General features: G+C 30.3%; 2 protein-coding genes across 2 annotated transcripts in view; one reads left to right on the forward strand and one right to left on the reverse strand.

Moving 5' to 3' along the window:
• Positions 1-2,257: 2,257 nt before the first annotated feature.
• Positions 2,258-3,710, forward strand: Lipt2 (Lipoyl(octanoyl) transferase 2). Its single transcript, XM_068772798.1, has 3 exons — positions 2,258-2,507; positions 2,600-2,812; positions 3,281-3,710. The coding sequence occupies exons 1-3, from the start codon at positions 2,333-2,335 to the stop codon at positions 3,631-3,633; spliced, it is 741 nt and encodes a 246-aa protein (XP_068628899.1). The 5' UTR covers positions 2,258-2,332; the 3' UTR covers positions 3,634-3,710.
• Positions 3,711-3,996: 286 nt separating this feature from the next.
• The window catches only part of tyn (trynity), a 55,603-nt gene continuing 39,842 nt past the window's right edge, over positions 3,997-19,757 (reverse strand). Inside the window, exons 7-16 of the mRNA XM_068772549.1 lie at positions 18,767-18,895; positions 17,207-17,432; positions 7,774-7,899; positions 7,519-7,694; positions 6,890-7,023; positions 6,313-6,452; positions 5,861-5,942; positions 5,642-5,786; positions 5,046-5,259; positions 3,997-4,777 (exon numbers count right to left, since the gene is read on the reverse strand). Coding sequence (XP_068628650.1) covers positions 4,626-4,777; positions 5,046-5,259; positions 5,642-5,786; positions 5,861-5,942; positions 6,313-6,452; positions 6,890-7,023; positions 7,519-7,694; positions 7,774-7,899; positions 17,207-17,432; positions 18,767-18,895 — 1,524 coding nt within the window. The 3' untranslated portion in view covers positions 3,997-4,625. The remainder of the gene's footprint in view (positions 4,778-5,045; positions 5,260-5,641; positions 5,787-5,860; positions 5,943-6,312; positions 6,453-6,889; positions 7,024-7,518; positions 7,695-7,773; positions 7,900-17,206; positions 17,433-18,766; positions 18,896-19,757) is intronic.

Here is a 19,757-nt window from a genome sequence, read left to right on the forward strand (position 1 = left end):
ACAACGACTCGGTCGGTTGATGTTGCCCGATTAAAAATACAATTTTTCGAAAAACATTGGCGCGCTTTAACAGACAATCTTAAAACATATTTTTAAAAAAATATAAAAAAATACAGTCTACGTAGTTTCTATATCACGGTTTTTTTTATTTTAATCGATAAAAATGATCATCTTAAGCTATTTCATTCCTCTACTAATTAAATTTCTAAGAATAGGATACGTATAGTGATCTATTGCTTTACGGTAGAGATCAATAACACCAATGATTCCCAGTGCGAGAGCTTTTAAGAGACATATATCAAAAACTTTCACTGTAAAAATAAGTTAGAGTAATCATGACAGAATTTTATTAAGTGGTTTACCCAAAAAGCTTAACTAAAACATAATGTTTTCATTAAAAAAAATATTCAAATAAGAAAAATATTTTGTGTGAATCAGTATACAATTTATTCAAAGCCCTTTTTTTAAAAAAATTAATAATTATTGAAATTAAAGGCTTTTACAAAATTAAATTAATATTATTCATAGTATTAAGCAAAATATAAGTAATTACAACTAACAAACTATTTAATTAGACTCATTATTTGTCTGCAAACATGAATCCGTAAAATTATTTTCTCAATGTCGTAATAACGTAAAAAGTAATCCCACGTCTAAATACTTTAATGCTGGCAATTAATATCTCGAAAAGCCGTTGACCGAAAGTCGGCTCCTTTATTTAAAATAATTTACGAGTGTTTTCTATCTGAAAGCTGAATAAACACGTTAATACAGTTTCGGACAATAAATTTGAAAATATTATTCACAAATTAAAACGATTTGACGATGGCACGCATGTTCTAAACTATTTGTAATATCGTCTACTACGCACCGTCTCTAATGTCGGAAATAAAATCGTGAGAAACACGATGAACGTATATGCACCCCGCAGAGTGCAACCCCTTGTTAATGGTGAGATATTAATAGTTCCCGGGAAGCACAGAAGCACCCACCTTCCTGTTTTACCTAACAACTGGCCATTGTTTACTTCACCAGCGGTTTTTAACCCTTGAAGTGGCGAGTAATTAATAATACTCTAATATTTTTTAAAAAAAATCTATCAGGTCTCATGAGCGTCATTCTTCTATACGGCAACATTAAACAAAAAAGTTAATAATGCTAATGGTAGATGTAATTCTACATGTTCATATGTTATCATGAAAGTAACTGATTTTGAAACTTTCGTAACACAAAATAATCCGTCTAAATCGCCACAATATTTCTTAAAGTCAATCATAAAAGTTTATAAGACGTATTATTAATCAACAAAAGACAAAATATTTCAACCTTCCTAAAGGTTAAGCTACCGATTTAAATTAGTTCTGTGTCGTGAATACATCATATGCTTTAATATTGTTATATTTGAAACTATACTAAAATCCAAAATGTCTTATGAATCTCACTTAAGATAATTTACGCGCCATAACTCCGAAATGTTGTTTTTTGATTTTTAGAGCGGTAAAATTGTAAAAAAGGAAGTACTCAAGGTTTACCGGATAAAAACGTCATTTTACCAGATAAAAATATTACTATTTTGTTTTTTTTTATTTATCTAAATCAAAATACATACCGTTATTGATCAAAAATCACGAGATTTGCGTATTTACTTCAGTAATTATTTTCCTATTAGCTTTTCTAAAGACCGCCACCAATATCACACAAGTTTAATTCCATAACATACAAACATATTTGTGATTTAAAATAAAATAAAAGTACATAAACATTAGAACTTCGGTGCGCTACTTCTTAAGTTTATATTCACAGCTGCTTTATATAATGTCCTAAAAACTACCCTACGATCAAAGTACACAGGATTACTGAGCTAAAGGTGACTGAAAAACTTTGTAGATACATTTCTATACGCTTAAATATACACGTAATTATTTATTAAACAGCGCCATCTCTGAAAAGAAAGCAAAATCTTTACTACATAATAGACAAGAGTATTAAACGTAGTGTTATAAATGTATTGTAGACAGCACGTTTCTCCAATTTACGAAAAGATTTAAAAATAAGTTGGATTTATCAAAATTATTATTGTAACTACCATATTAGTTAAATTAATATAAAAGAAAAATAAACACCTAAGCTTTAGAAAAATAATACATTTTGCCAGTTATTTTTAGGAAACTTAATTAAAAAATGGCAACTGTCTTCTGTCAGTGTCATATTTATAATTGTTTTTTGTTTATTTCAACTGTTTACTAAAATAATAAAATTAAAAAAATTGTCTGTATTTACAATTAGTTTATTAAATAATAAATTCTTAAAGTATAATTTTACGAGTTAATATATGAATATAAGAACAAACATGATCAAAATTTGGAAATTGGGTCTTATAAGTTACGACACTGGTTTAAAAATTCAACAAGCCCTTGCCAGAAAACATTTAAATGCTATTATGAATGGACAAAATATTAATTACGACACACTCCTATTAGTTGAACACAAGCCAGTGTACACAGTTGGTATGATTCTTTAAAAGTTCAATTTTCTTCAAATTATTAGATGTATTAAGTTAAAGTAAAACTAATATTTTCATATATTAATGTTCTTGCAGGAATACGTGATGAAACACCTAATGACGAAATTATAAGATTACGAAGTCTAGGAGCTGAATTTAAGAAAACTAATAGAGGTGGCCTAATTACATTTCATGGTCCAGGTCAATTAGTAATATACCCAGTGATCAATCTGAAAAATTATAAAACTAGCGTGAAATGGTATGTCAAAAGCTTAGAAGAAACTGTTATCAGGCTTTGTGATGAATTAGGTCAGTGAAATATATATATTTATAAATACTGAATTAATCCCTCTCACATTGTAACTGGGAGTTGGAATAGTTTCAATATTTAAACATCTATGATTTATTTGTATTTATTTGAATTTCCTCCTTTTTATGGTGCACTTATTTAGGCTCACTAATAATCAGTTATCTGATATTTAGAATTATTTTGTAATTAGTTATATTCTTAATAAAAATTACAAAGAACACAAAACAAGTAACTGATTGATAAATCAAGAAAAGGATTTTTTTTCAGACTTGCGTGTGCAATTTGCCCTAACTCGCACTGGCAGGTATAGTTATTCATCTCACCATACTCATACATGTTCTGGAATTTATATGATTCGAAAATACTTACAATTATAAGCCAATAATTCAATGTTAGGTACTCTAGGCACCAAAATATCTTAATCACTTTATAATATTGTTTATTCTAAGAATTATCTGTTTCTTTAGGACTAGAAGCAAGTCGATCACCTCACACTGGTGTTTGGATAGGTGACAATAAGATTGCAGCTATTGGAATACATGCTTCAAGATATGTTACCACTCATGGAATATCACTGAATTGTAATAATGACTTGTCATGGTTTACTCATATTGATCCATGTGGCATAGAGGATAAGGGTGTTACATCACTCACCAAAGAAACAGGAGTAATGTATTCAACCGAAAAAGTAGTCCCCATTTTATTAAACAATTTTGAAAAAGTTTTTAATTGTTCATTTGAGGACATTGAGACAGATGTGCAAGAAGAAATCTTAAGTGGAGTTTACAATAATTTATTACTACAATGTGTTGAAAATTGAATAAAATTTTAAATTTTATATGATCTGTTTTAGGTAACCATTAAAAAATAATTTGTTAATTGTTTGTAAATGTTTGAACATGGTGTTAAATAAAAAAAGTTAAAAGTAAATTTGTACAGCTTTATTTCATTTACTCAATATAATTAATAATAAATAGGAGTTATCTAAATAAATTAAGAAATCTCAAGTTGGGTTAAGTAAAACATTTATATGAGCTTTGGACTATGAAATCTGTACTAAATAAACATTTTATCAGAACCCAACTGAAAGTTCAGTTAGAGCAAATTGTTAGTGCTGAAATAATGAATACAGCCTATGTACAAAATTATTAGAATTACAAGATTTAATTTAGAACTTGACATTAATAATTACTGCAAAAAATGATAAATGGACATGATTATATTTACTAAGAAATTAACTTAAAAACTCCAATAATTTAAATTCAGAATAGTCCCGTCAATTACTAGTCGGGTAATTTATGAAATGACTATAACTTCATAGGGATTATTCCAAATAACGTTGATCATATCTAAAATTATCGCATGATAATCATACAAACTTTTGTTTAATCCAAAATAACCTTAAAATCAATAAATGCATTGTCTGAAACTAACCTATATTAATTCTACTAGGTACCAACTAGTTTTCTGTACTATCAAAATCACGGCTAAAAATTGTTATATTATAATATAAAAAATAGTCATAATAAACAAGCCGGTTTCTTAAATATATTAAGCAGATACTTAAGTAATGTAATAAATGCTTCATAAATGCAATATTTTATAATTGTAGCCGAAGAACCATTTCTAAAGCCGCGGTGGTTTTTTTTTTAATATCCATGTTTACTTTTCATCGGTTTTATAAATAATGGCGGTAAAAAACTTGCATATCAGTCATGCGTATCACAAATTTGTCGATGTATATCCAGCGCTTAAACTACAAAAACTCTATAACCGCAACTTCATTATAAATTGTATGGCGTTGGGTGGTCATTACGACATATGCTTGGGTGGCGCCAGCCATTTGCGCATGTAATAACAGAAGATAGTGGCGATGTAAAGCAATACAAGCAAAGCGCAGGCGACTCCTAGCAGTAAAACTGATGATTTGCTCGGGCACGGCTCGACGATTGTAACGGTTTTTTCTGAAAGAAAAAATACATTTAAATTTTTACGATCACCTAAAAAATAATATCCATCGTTAAAAACTTTCACGCAATGAAACTTATGTCTTTTATTATTAATGTTCTATAAATTGATAATCAAACTATATTGATTTTAAGAGGCAATTAAAATGAATATTGATATATGAAGATATTTTAGTTCAAAGATTATTTTTTGTGCACTTTGTTAGAAGTATCTTTTTTTTTGAAATATTTATATACACAAAAAAAAATTACGAAAATGACTTACCTCCATAGTTAGCTTCTGATGCTGTACCGCCAGGTTTATCAGATCGTAAGAAATCAGTGCTTTGTCTCTCGTCGCCGAAATCTAATACTAGTATTTCTTGTGATATATTCATATTTTCTTCCTTATTTTGAGATTGTTCGGTCTCGTTTGTGGGCAGAGAACGTTTCTTTCTGCCCCATGACTCCAAGGATTCTCTACCCCATTCACATAGTGCCTGTAGACAATTAATTATTAAACTTGAAGAGCTAACTCAAACAAAAATTTAACTTAACTTACGGCAAGATTTTATAACATACAATTTATTTTTTCCTTCGTAAACATTACGTTGATGAAACAATATATTAGATTAATAGAATAAAATAAAATCGTTAATTATCTATAAACATATGACAATCATGATCATAGTTTTCGAAAAGCTATTTAAGTCATAAAGTTGTAAGTTGTAATAAAAATCCTTTAAAGACTTAACAGTCGTTTTATTTTGCTCATTGAAATTTAAAACAGATATTGCCCTAACTAATAGTGCTCACATATTTTATTTGTTCAGCGTTGTCGTAATAGTTTTTATAAATATTTACAGTTATTCATATACTCACTGGTTCGCAAGGACCAAGGCAGTATTTGACGTTGCATTGGAATATAACACCATACGATTCCGTAAAACGGAATGCTTCGTAAACAGATTGTAGAGCGTTTCCATCTGGAGTAAAACCAGGAAAGATTGACGGGTCCACTGGACATCTACGGATAAAATGGTATTAATATTATCGGTCAACTGTTACTTACACTAATACTTTTTTTTTAATTCCACTTACCCTTCATCATCGATGATTGTGAAGGTACTCTTTGAATCCTTAGCCATAGCAACACAGCTCCGTGCAAAAATACCGTATGGAGCTAAAAAAATACAAACAATATTTAATAAAAGACGCCCTGGATATTTTTAGATAATTTTTTTAATTGTTTCATTAGGATATTTATATAAACAGTCAGGCTATATCTTGTGAACGGCTTTACAGATTTTATTTATGGAAAAAAAGTTTAAAAAAATGATTATTTTTAAACATTTCAGAAATATACTGATAGTTCGCTTATGGGTTCGAATTTATTAATATTAGTAGTTATGTATTTAATCAATTCAAAATTGTTGTTAATAATTATTTCACAAAAATATTACAACGTATAACATTTCCCACAAAGCGTCGCTAAGTTATTTCTAATGTATAGCAATAATTTATGTAGATATCTATATAAATATATATCTCACTATCGTCGGGAATCTCGATGCGGAAAGTAAGCCGATCTCCAATGCGCACGGTTTCGACCTCGTGATCGCGGCTGTCGAGGATACGAATGCGTGGCGGAGGTGCTTCGGGCGCAGCGGTGATAGAGATCATCTCCGGGTCTCTGCAGAAAGGTAAAAATCAATTTCGTCGACCTTGGACTAAATCATGATCATAAAAAAGCATTCTGTAGCTGTGATTATTAGTTTAATTTTTTTTGTAAATATTTAAACGAGGCTTAAACGATAACTAAAATAACATGTAAAAATAAATTTTATTACATCTTCACAAGAGAAATTGACTTCTTCTTTTGAAGAATTTTTTTCACTATATCTTTCGTTGTTTCCAATTCATTTTGTACAAATCTTTACATGTTTATAATATGTGTACGACAATAAATGACAGTATTCAACTATCGAGAAGTCAGAAGATACACCTATATTCAACTATTCTATTTTCAAACCACGTATTCAGTTTCCACTATTGTCTTTTAAATTCTATTAGAAATGCTAATAGGTGTGAACTGCCCCGTTACCGCAAACTATTGACAAACATACTAACCTGATTGGCACCATTCCGAACGTAATGTTCTTGGAGCTCATGTCGTAAGTACATTTTACTTTGTAAATCTTATCAGCTTTTGTCATCACTACACTGTGGTGCTGTAGTACAACAGTGTTGGAATATACTCCCGTCTGAAAAATATACATTGTTAAAGCAAATATTATTCGTAAAAACACCTTTATTCTTATTACAGTATAAACGAGATCTCAACTTTTAAGATCACTTTTATTACAAGTATAAACAACACATTCAAACTTTACGCTAAGATTCGATGTATGAAAAATTTATTTTCATTGTTTATATTTTTCAATAACAAAATCACGACATTCTGACAACTACTAAACAAATTTTGATCAAAAAACACCATTACGTGACTTTAAGTATAAAACGAGTACGGTTAGCTACGATCGTTAAAAATATGCTATGAGACATTTTTAATCAAATATTACGGGAAAACATTTTTATTTATTGTGCTTTCGTTAATTTGTTTACATAGCAAATATCAAAGACACCTTTTTATATCATTAAAGATTTCACTATTCTTGAGAGAAACTGCCTATTGTTTTATCTTTTCATGTCAATAAATAAGATAATTTGTCTACACAATTAATTATCAGTATACTTACAACGCTCTGAGTGTTACAATCCTGCCCGGCCATGGTGAGATCCAGACGGAAAAGATCGCTATTAACGACGTCAATGTTACAAGTTTCTGAACGACCCAACGCGTAGATACGGCCGTTAAAAGGTTTATTTGTGCGTACTTGTACTGCAATTCTTGTGTCTTTGCAATGAACGGATACTAAAACAAACAATTGATTAGTCTTAACAGGAAACATACCGTAAAATACATTAGTAATATAAGTTTCTCTTTATTTTACCGTCGTAGCATGTGCCAGTCTTGTCACAGTTAGCATCATTCCTTGTGAGATTGCTCTGAACGCTTGATTCATCGTGCTGATGATCTATAGTTACGGGTAACTCTCCAGAAGGGCTCGCAGGTGGTTCTAAAAAGATTTTTGTCATATAAAGCATCAACTAAGATTAAATTAAGAAAAAATGTTTGTTTAAAAAAAAACTGTTCGTAAAAATTCGGAAAGTAAATTACGTCACACCACATTATTATTAGAATGAAAAATATTGCACATACGCCTGTAATATTATTGTTTTTTTCGAATACCAAATACATACAAACATATATTTTATGTCTTGTATATATTGACATAAATATATATAAAAATATATACAACACATAAAATTTCCACCAATTTACTAGTTCATCACGATATCTCTGAACAAAGACTTAAAGACCAGAGATTAGAAATAGTCCTTTCGTCGAGTAGAGATCAGCTAAGAAATATTTTTACGAAATTTCACCCATAAGGAGTTAGTGAAAGAGGTAATTTAAAAAAAGCTTTTTTCAAACTATAGCTATTCTTTCATAATAAAGTATTCTATGAACTTTATATCAAAAATTAATATTTCTTTCTATATTTTAGGCGAAGCGGCACGAGGACAACTAGTAGCCAATAAGAATAATTTAATTTTTTTGAAAATTACATCAAAACTGGTTATTGATAAATACATAAATAAAGTATTAATATAAAATTTTAAATTGATATAGCGCGAAATATGAAAGAAAAACTGGTTTAACGAGCAACGCAAATAAACAGGCATCGTATAAGATTTCAAAAAAAGCAAAAAAAGTCCTAGAGCATGCACTATGTATAATAAAAGATTGATACAAGGTTGTGGCGATGTTGCGGTGAACCGGAGGCGTTTCAATGTGCAGACCAGCACCGCAATTACAGTACATGCGAAAGCTAAGCTCGCCGCTTGAAGCAATTCTAGATTTTCACACGCAATTCAAAAGTACTGGGCGATTCCGAGCTTTGCCTACTAATATCCAGAACGAATGTACGATGCTGAAACATCGTGACGGTTCAAAGTTAACGTGGTTATTATTGTGATTTGCTAGACTGTCACGTCGATTAGAGTTACCTCGTAACAACCGATTCTAATGTCGTATGAACTTTAGATACAGTCATTATGTACCTACCACCGCGATGAAATTAACATTAGGAAAATGGACGTTAGAAACATTTACGATTTTTAAGTATTTACTAATTTAAATATTATAAAACTCCATAATCAATAGCTTGAAAGTTGGACTTTTAGTAACTTCTGTAATGTGCAATTTCTTTAGAACTTCTAGGGAATTTAATTATCAAATAAATATAATTATAGGATGATATGTAACAACATTGTAGAAGTAAAATCATTTTAGCCGCCCAACGCTGGACATAAGCCTCCCGTCATATTTCCAACAGATCCGGTTGGAAGTGGCTTGCATCTGGCATCTCCCGACGACCTTAATTAGGTCGCTTATCCATATCCTGAATGGATATCCTAGGCTGCGCTTGCGGTTTAAGGTCTCTACTTAAAACCTTAAGACACTTGAGACCCTAGCGTCAATAGTCACTTCATTTTTTAAGCCGCTCGGTTGCTTTCGTACATAGAGTTCTCTACATGGCTCGTCAAGCAAATGTTTACTTGCCAATGAGGTCAAGGTGGGAAGCCACTAATTGGTTTTAGTATTATTAATTGCCACAATCAATAGTTATTTAGAAATATAAGTAAATTTATAAATTATAATAAATAATAAATTTATATTATAGAAATAAATTTGAAATCTTAGTAAGTTCTGCAAACTAGTGCAATTTCATGCAAATCTATTTTCAATACACCGTGTACCTATTTGCACAAACGTATATTAGCTTACGGTATTGTAGCCTATTTGCTATGAGTAACATATGTTTATCAGTGTACGTGCTTGCTAGTTATAACTTATTGGCATTCTATGCTAGTATGCTAATCGAATAATCTAGTTACCCAGGTGACACTCCATGGTTGTTACCGTGCTGAATATACTCATTAAAGTTGTACTAATGTGATATGTATTCGCCCACTTTACCTGCCTTTGCGATGAGATGACGTTATATAGGTTATTGACCGCTTCATTGGTCCAAAACTTTGACTCACCCACAAGTAGCAAGCACGCCAAATGTTAATTAAACAGATCCCATTACTCTGATAAACATTGTATTACTGTAAGTTATTCGCAACTAAAGAGGAAGAGCTACCCTAATAATATTATTTAATTAAATCCAGTTACATCGTGAAATTAAATTTCACATAAATATAATATAAAAAAATAATAAAGAATAAAAAATTATAAATAGTGGTATTTAAGTGAAAAAGTCAATAAAACAATGGTCTTTAAAATAATAATCTCATAATAATAAGTTTAATAATTGTTATTTTAACTAAAAATATAATATGGAAGGTGTAATATTTTAATAGATTTGTAGAAACGAATAAGACATTCATTTTATACAAAGAATGATTGGTTATGTGTGTGAAGGCTTTAAAGTGGTGAATGTATAGCTCGTTTGTCAGGAGTAAAAGCTTTAAGGTTTTTTTCTGACAAAACCTATTTTTTAATTACTTTCTATAAAGTGATATTTTTTTCATTACAATGTGACAGGCCAGTAACTTCAGGCATTGTATATTATTACAAAGTCTGCTCTGACGGATAGAAAACAATAAATAATTTAAATAAGTAGTAATCCGAATTTTGATAATGCTTTTACGCATTACGTTATTTATTATTTCTGAAGCCATTAATTTTTGAATATACATAGTGTGTATCATAAATTAATGGACAGTAAATGAGCTATACATTCACCCCTTAGAAGTTTTAACTACCAATCTCCAAACGCTCTCTATGTATAAGTACTTCCTTCGGATCTTAAACCAGATTTGATGTTAATTACCGTAAATACACCTCGCAAGTCATACAAGAAATATAAACGTTCTCGATTATTACAATTACTAGAATTAATAGCAAACACATTAAAGAAACATGCATTTCGAATAAAAAGAACCCTGTTTTTTTAATTATATATTTTCGTGTTCGCATGTAGAATTTCAATGTTCGGTCCACATTTTTGGATAATTTTTAACAAAAATTAGCAACGAATACTAGTAACTAAACTGTGCGGTTTTGTCCCTATAGACGGCTTCATTGTATGTAAACTGTATTTAAAAAGTTAATAATTTATAAGAAACACTTTAGGGAAGACATATTTCAAAATAATAATATTTAAGCAATAAAAAACGTAATTACCATACATAATCGAATTACTTAAACAATTTATTCCCGTTGTGATTATCCGTAGCAGTAAGTTTTAATAAAAATAATTAACCACGAACCATAAAAAAAACTCGATGTAATTTAAACCTCCCAGCGGGATACAAAATGAGATATTTCAACGAAATTCAGAAAAAAACCTTATGCAATAGTATCTAACGCTGCCTTGGTTAACGCTCGTAAATGACCGCAGAAGGCGATAACGGTCCCATTGGGTATCACAGTAGTTCTATAGGCAAACCAGTTCGGTTAGTACTGAGATTATCTAGCCTTGCACCCTTCTTATTAAACTTAGGAATCGTTTTTACTCAAAGTAACATTAAGGATCGATCTATCATCCACTTTTGTTGACACTTTTTGTTGCAAGTGTGGTTATCATAAACTTATGATCTGTTATGTATTTGCTTAGCACCTTAACATAAAAAGGACACTCTATTATTTTATATCAAATAGTTAGCTGTATCAAAACTTACATATTATAAGTAATAGCACGTGTATGAATAGTTTTTACTACACGATTTATTTTCGTTATCGCGGCCACTGACCGGCATTGTGTATAAGCAAGGTCGCCATTTTCTTTTTATTGTAGCCTTTAAAAACGCATGCCAGCTATTAATAGCTGTTTAACAAACCGTAACTTAACGTAATTATTACACATTTACAAACACGCATAACTAGCAACATTTTAATTGAACATAAATGTTCCTTTCATATCAGATCAATACTTACATGGGTGAATTGACGTTTATAACTTTTGCGATAAGTCTATGTGCTATAAATATAATTTATATATTTAGTAATATAATGCTTGATTAACTACAATCACCAAGTATATCTTTTATAACCATAAAAGATATACTTGGTGATTGTTTATATGTCAAAAAACTGTTTAAGAGGTGTATGTGTAGTTCATTTGTCTGGAAAGCTTTAAAACCTTTACACCTATTTCCAATTATATGTACAAAGTGATCACTCTGACATATGTCACAATATTTTTTTTCTTAGCAGGGACAGATAGTAAACAATAATAAATTTTAATATATATAATCCAAATTTTGGAAAAGGCTATTATTACTATATTTAATTGTGTAATTTATTATTTCTAGGATGGACTATACATTAATTGACAGCAAATGTACTATGAATATTTGTAACCAACCATCCTGTACTTATACGATTGTAAAAAAAAAATGTAAAACCTCAGAACAAAATTAAATTTGTCTTGTTTAAGTAGAATTGTTGAAAATTATAAATATTGCTTACCTAATACCTATCCATATTTTTTTCGATTACAAAATTTAATTTAAGAATAAGCATGTACACAAGTATTCGACGTTGCAAATCAATCGCGTTCTATATAGATTCCGATTCAATTATCTATGAATTAGGACTGGACGGAGACGCGGCCGAACTCACGGGCGCAACAAAAAACGGCTGCCTATTCATTTCAATTTGTGTAAGGTAACCGTTAGGAGGCACGCACGAACGACGCCACCAGCTCCTATCGGCATTCGGCTTTATGAGTTTTTGCATCATAATGCAACTATTGTCATGACTCGGCGTTTAATACATTGTAAACATAACCAAATTATGTTCACGTGCTACCGACTACTGCTTTTTATTGCAAATTTAATTAACTTTGCGCCGCTGGTTTTATTCGTTTTCTTAGATTAGTTAGATATATTTTATACCGCGTAGTATATATCATTATTGAAAATTGATTTCCAAGTAACGGTATGAGACCGGAAAACACTGAACAGTTCTTTATATTGCTTACGGAGCAATGTCGTATTATACGTCATACCGCCGGTGATGTTAATCTAAACGCCGTGACTGTAACGTACATTCACGTAATGGAGTAGCTGTTATACCAGCTATTTTATGGAAGTATCAAGGCATTAATTTCATGCAATGAGTTGATAATTGTTAAGCGATAACTCTACGTAATTTACCTCACAATAGTGTGGTTTTATTAAAACACTATACCTTGCCTTTAGTTAAATTGTAAATTCTGGAATGTACTATCTGATATATATTTTCGTCATTAACTTCTGATAAACTAATTAATGATTCCTCTAAGTCGGCGCTTAACACATGCCTTGTTTATCTTTATCCTTATATTAATAAACTTCTATATTTTAAAATATGTAGCTACACATACATTTCATGATAACATCGCTGGATTATAATGACTGTAATCAGATGGCTAGATTGTATTTAATGCAACGATCGGTTCTTACTCCGGACCATAGCATGCTACGTAAGATTAGCTACAATTTATGTATCGCTTTTCTTATCGTAAAGCATTAAGATTTATTTCCTTGGAATAATTCTTTAATTGGAAAACGATAAATGTTTTGAGAAAAATATTTTATTACGTTTTAATAGAAACTTAAGGGCTTAGCAATATAGTAAGGTTTTTCACATTGATACAGCGTGAGCTGGACATCAAATCAACGTGAATCGCATCATTTAATTTTGGATTCACTGTTTTGATAATATTTATTAAGGGGTTATTTAGTAGCAATAAATATACACAATGAGAAGCTAATAGTTATTGGCAATGTGTAAGGTAATAGGACTTGAGGGCAATCACCTTTTCGCTAGATTCACGTAATTACAAAAGCATGCGACATCACTGTATATGGCTCCATGAAAAAATCCGACAACACAAGAGCCAAAAGCTGTTTACGTAGACATGATTGGCCACAATCCTTAGTCATCAGGAAATGACTAAAAAGAAGAAGAAACATAGATAAACAGTAATACTATTTAGTCAATGTATCAAGAAATTACTTCCGCGAAATCTAACACAATTTCTTTTATAATATGTTCTTTAATAATTATATATATATTAAAATAAAATATTAACACGAAGCAACTCCTACATATGAAAGATTCAAGTGTGATGTCGCTTCTTTAGATGTGCAAAAAAAGGAAATTCTAAAATAAAAATGGCACGGAATGTGAATACAGCTCAATGTATATAATACAGTGTGTATTTATCTCACATGCATCAAAGGTAAGACGCGTAGCCGCCATTACATTTTCTAAAAAATTAAATCTGATAAAATAGCAGAAAATTTATTTTTTAAGGCGCACGTTCCCACGAGCGCGGCAGATGAGAAGTTATTTTTGTAATGGCAACACCGTGGTACAATTAACTTCCGTTGAAAATTGCGGTCCACTAATGGCCATAATTATTTAGATGTATATCAGTTTCCAATTTTATGAATGACTTTTGAGGAGTCGTGAGTTTCGTTGAGCGCGTTGAGTCGCATTCAATGCTATTTGTGTAAATCGGGAATCTGGTTTAAATATTTTTACTATTTACGTAATTATATGGTTCACTCTTGCCCAACCTGAGAAATGCAAACGGTTTAATAATTATGACAAAATATTACTTAGCGCTTATAATAAACCATTAAATGTGCAATATTTTATATTGATTTTTTTTTACACAAAACGAGAATTAGTATAAAAATAAGAGATTAAAGGTTTCGATACCACTCCTTACAAAAAACACCGTCTTTTTTTAGCTCCCAACGTTTCTTTAGATTAACTTTATATTACCGTTATACATGACCACCGTCGAAGCTAATTCAGGAATGTCGAAAGAACGTATCTTTATTAATTTGTTTTGTAATTTACTCGCCTTTTACTACTTATTGTATAGCATTAGTTAATATAATCTATCGTTAAGTAGCTATGTTTTTTTCTAGTATCTCGGTCTTGAATACATTGATTTATGTAAAACTATTTATTTAACTTTGTTATCTATGGTGATATAAAAGATTTTAATAGCTACTATTTTTATATTACTATGTTCAACTATTACTAAATATACATAATATTATTTTAAATTATATAATAATAGACGATATATTAAAATAAATCAAATTATCAATGCTAAATTATGCTATAACATAACAGTGTTTCTTGATTCAAGAAAACGTCGTCTTCCAATGTCTAACTGTACCGAAGCTTGTTTAGCAAACAAATTAACCTAGTAGGCGTATCTCTTGGGCCTTTACATCAAACAAGTGAGTAACTCAGACTAACTGTGAAATGCTGACTTGATCGTATTTACGACAAAAACGGTCGCATTAAGGAATGCTTGCACCAAACAACCGCTGCGATGTTATTAACAATTGTTTGAATTGTTCGAGCTTCTGTTTATTTGTGTGTACATAGAAATACGTCAGCATTTATGTGTCTCAACATTTAATAGAAGCGGTAAATAGTTTTATTAAAATACTTTAACTTTTATAGACAATTATTTTAGGTACACATTAAATAAAACTTTTTTAATTTTTGTGGTACTATACAACTGTCGAAATAGAACAATTTTTTCTAATATAATTCCCAAAGTTATAATCAACTATATTTAAAATTTTGTAATCGCAAATTATTTTTAAAATCAAATTCTCAAAATTATGTTTGTAAACTATGATAATGGAAAAAAAATAAAATCGTAATAAAACCTTTTTGATTTATTATACCGTGTTATTTAACTTCCCAGTCCACCGTTACAGTATTATAATACGAATTTTTTATAAATCCGCGTACCGTTTCGCGTTGGTTTCGTATGCAACACCTTGACCAGTGACATCTAGACTTACAGTATGTTCTTAGAATGGATTGTAATATAAAATTCATTCACGTATAAACTCGTATACAGAGAAACATCCGGGATCCACGTGTTAAAAATATTAAACATTTATCTTTTATTTTAAATCGTTTAAAACTTATTTATAAAAGAATTATCGTAAATTATAAAACGTGAGTACATTAAAATGTATAAGCACCAATTACCGCGGTACATGAAATCGGCATTAATTACGAAAATTTATCACATAGTTTCGTATACTCATCTAATAGTGGTTATGACTATTCGTACATCAAACCGAATTTGGATATTTAACATGACACTGCATGCAGACCGCTTTCAACAAGTCCTATTAGAAATCTATAGGGGCATATGTCCGGTGGTGGCTGTGCTACGGCTAAAGTTAATAAATAGATTATATTTTAATTGAAACCATTCGATGTGTAGTTTATGTGTACTTAATGTAGTATTTTAATAAAATACTCGTAATTAAAATATTTGCTATACAAAATGTTGCGGCTCTTAAGAATTACTTTACACGATAGGCAAAAAATGTTTATTAAGATTGCAATATTCAACCTCAATTGAGACACATGTAAGGTTATATTTTTTTTAAATCGCAAGAAAAGAAAATAAAGTCCACAGAGCGTTGACATTTAGGGTCTAAAAATAATCTCGAATGTTATTAATGACGATAATCATATATAAAAACTGTACTCTCTTTCACATTATAATCATATTCTTCAGTCAGCAAACGATGATTGATGACGAAATGACATTAAGTTGAAGTTAGTTAATACATTTACGTGGAGCAATGTACAGAAAAAACGTGATGCCAAATGAAATATCTGCTTGATTATTCTATTTCCTATTACAATTAATATATCTATTTACTCTTTGTTGCACGTTAACACGGGAAATGAAAATAAATCAGATGAAATAAAAAGATGACGTAGAAAGAGCCGTTTTAACCCAAACGGCGATGTCTTTCAGACAATTATTAAATGGACATGCTTAATAACGAAAAACAGAACAAACAGTCATTAAGTAATAGTAGGGGTGAAAAATTGTAAACCAAAATATGTATAACTTTAGCGATAACACCTTTTTAATTACGTATACATTCTACCAACTATTTAATAATTTTAAGTTACATTTTACTTATTTTTATTTCACACATTAAATTCATTAGAAAGTCAAACTATCGATAAATGTGCCTGTTTTTAAAATGATATCAGTAATAGAATTAGCAAATATAGACAAATAGCTTACCACTTAGAAGAGCTATAAATAAATACGTTTATAGCAACGAACGCAAAAACAAGTTTAACGGTGCTATGCAATAAATTTGTTTTAATGGGTAGTAGTTTCACATGTTGATTTTAAGAAAATGTTATAACAATGAATAATTATTATTTGCAATGGAAAGGATCAACGCGAATGAATAAATTTACATATTATTATCTTAGTGAGATATGATCATAGTACTCACTTTCGCAGTAGTTCTCGAAGTATTTTCCAATAGGTTCGCCGTCATCAATAAGGGGTCTCTCGGCGTTAAGGTACGCTGACGGTCCGTCGGGCAGGGTGTGATGGTCTAGATGGTAGAGCCTGCAGTTGTAGGCAGAGGAGTGAGGTGCACCCAAATACAGGAATGAACGACACAAGAACTCCGATTCTATCTCGCAGGCCAAGCGACAAGCAGCTTCCGAAGTTACCTATTAAAAATATGTATCAAATTTTAAAAAAATATCTTACACAAACCTTCAAAACGAAATAAGGTAATTATGTGAAAATTATCATGAATTATATCACTGTAAATACAAAGATAAGCTTTTATTTTGTAAACATTCATTTGTATATAGTATCATTTACAATGACCACTTGTTTACTTTATGAGAAGAATGCTAAAAAGACCCGATTCGATAGAAACCTGAATCATATCGACCTCCCATATAATGGCGTCCTTTAGCTTAAAGATACGAGGGCTCCAAACGCAAAATCAACAACAACGAAGCAGACGGTTTTTTTTTTCATGGTCGCTTTCACAATATATTAATCCAGGAAAGCAGTTCATTTCCAATTTTTAATTATCACATAAAAATCTTCCGCACTATATTAGAATTTTTATTAAGTTGTTGTTTAATAAACTTCTTAAATTTATTACGTGATAATTTGTTTATTACGTCTAGTTCGCTGAACTTTTTACGCCTCATGTATTTCTTTACTATGTAACCATTGATTTGATAACATTTACTTTTTTGTATGTAATTAAATTGGGTTCCTCATTCCTATATTGAAAATATCTGCAAATAAATAATAATTTTTCTTGTTTTTATATATAAAACTAAAGACATATAAAAATAAACTTTTATAAAAGAAGTTACTTACATTAAAAGAATGCAACTTTGCAAAACGAGTCTTAAATTTATGATTATTTCTGTACCATAAAAGAAAAGCAAATCTTTCTGAGTCTATTAAACACATGCAACATGAGACGTGAAATCAATCCAGTTCTCGGATTAAATAAGTTCGCTCTATTAATAGATTCGTATCCATCTTGGATAGTACAATTGAAGGTATGGATTCTCTTTTAGTTTCATCTGTTTCCTAAATCAGTAAAATATTTTAATTTTAATTGGTTTTGTTATTGTGTGATACAATAATAACAATATTTGGTAACAAAGAAACTATACGTCTTTAATGCCTTTATACCTATTTCCAATAAAGTTATCACATTGAAATATGTACATTTATATTTTTTTTCTATTAGAATTCGACCGACTAGTAACTTCTGTTAGTACAAAGATTACAATATCCGATGGTAAACAATTATTAGCTTTTATATGTAGTCATCCGAATTTTGTAAACGCTTTTTATGTATATTAATAACGTATATTTATTATTTCTGAAACCGAAAGTTTTGGATAGGTTATGCTATAGTATTGTTAAATCAATAAATGTTATACATTTGCTCATCTGAAGCTTATAAGCAATCACCCGGTGTAATACTATATTTATGTACTTTAACCGCTTATTGATAACCACATACCTGTAACTCCTTGTCGGTATAATAATGCAATCCCGCATACTGGGCGACTTTGTCCTCTGCTACTCCCACGCGTGGTACGTTAAACACCCGTGATCCCTTGCACGCTTGCGACGCTTTCAGACACAAATTCTACACAAATGAAAACAAGATATCTAGTTAGTTAAATTTAATAATAACAATATCGTCTAATACAATTATAGAATTTTAAAATATAAAGTATTACCAGCTTATTCTGTAATCTCAACAATACAAAGTTCTTTTTTTGCACAAATACTAATATAATAATAAAAAATAATAATTACAAATATATGGCAAATGTAACAATAGGCGGTCTTATCGCTAAAAGCGAACAATAGAAAGGCATTACTTAACAGAAACATGGGAGTGCGTACCTACTAATATTTATTGTTATATGCATATAAATCGACCGCAACCTCTGTAAATAAAGACTTAAAATTATAATAAAAAAAATAAAAAAAAGATATCTTGGTTACAATAATAAGTTTTAAAATAAGAATAAATTCAATTGAAGCTGTGTGAAAACAGAACTATTTGTTCTCTGTGAAGAGCTACCCAACTTACATAATAAACTACATCTGTATCCTATAAAGTATAATGATTTTAAAAATTTAATTATGAAACAAATGTTTCCGTTGTGCTTTTAGCCTTTTTTATCTCTTATTACCATGAGGTTAATAACAGATCCAAAAGTTTAGCATCATGATTTATTGTATCAAAATAGCTAGTTCAGGCACTCAAACAACTATGGACATCTCCTTACTATGATTGAGATTTCTACTTAAGATCGAATCGAGCGATGAGGAGATGTAGATGAACGATTTTATTTAGATTACCGACATAGCCCAAAGGATTGGCCACATGTCATTTGCCACGTGGCATTGTGCCGGTTACATAGCTGCTGAACATCAACCCATAAGATGCTTATATAAATTTGTTAAGGTCATCTGAACACGCCGGATGAAGGAAGTTT

Source organism: Battus philenor, unplaced genomic scaffold, assembly GCF_028537555.1.
Source record: "Battus philenor isolate CCGP_79_NKW_IND1 unplaced genomic scaffold, ilBatPhil1.0.hap1 SCAF_5, whole genome shotgun sequence".
Classification (NCBI taxonomy): domain Eukaryota; kingdom Metazoa; phylum Arthropoda; class Insecta; order Lepidoptera; family Papilionidae; genus Battus; species Battus philenor.

Bases quoted from the DNA above. Each gene is read 5' to 3' on its own strand.
- Lipt2 (XM_068772798.1), top strand. From the start codon at position 2,333: ATGAATATAAGAACAAACATGATCAAAATTTGGAAATTGGGTCTTATA. The intron at 2,508-2,599 runs GTATGATTCTTT...ATGTTCTTGCAG, and splicing joins CAAGCCAGTGTACACAGTTG to GAATACGTGATGAAACACCT. The intron at 2,813-3,280 runs GTCAGTGAAATA...CTGTTTCTTTAG, and splicing joins CAGGCTTTGTGATGAATTAG to GACTAGAAGCAAGTCGATCA.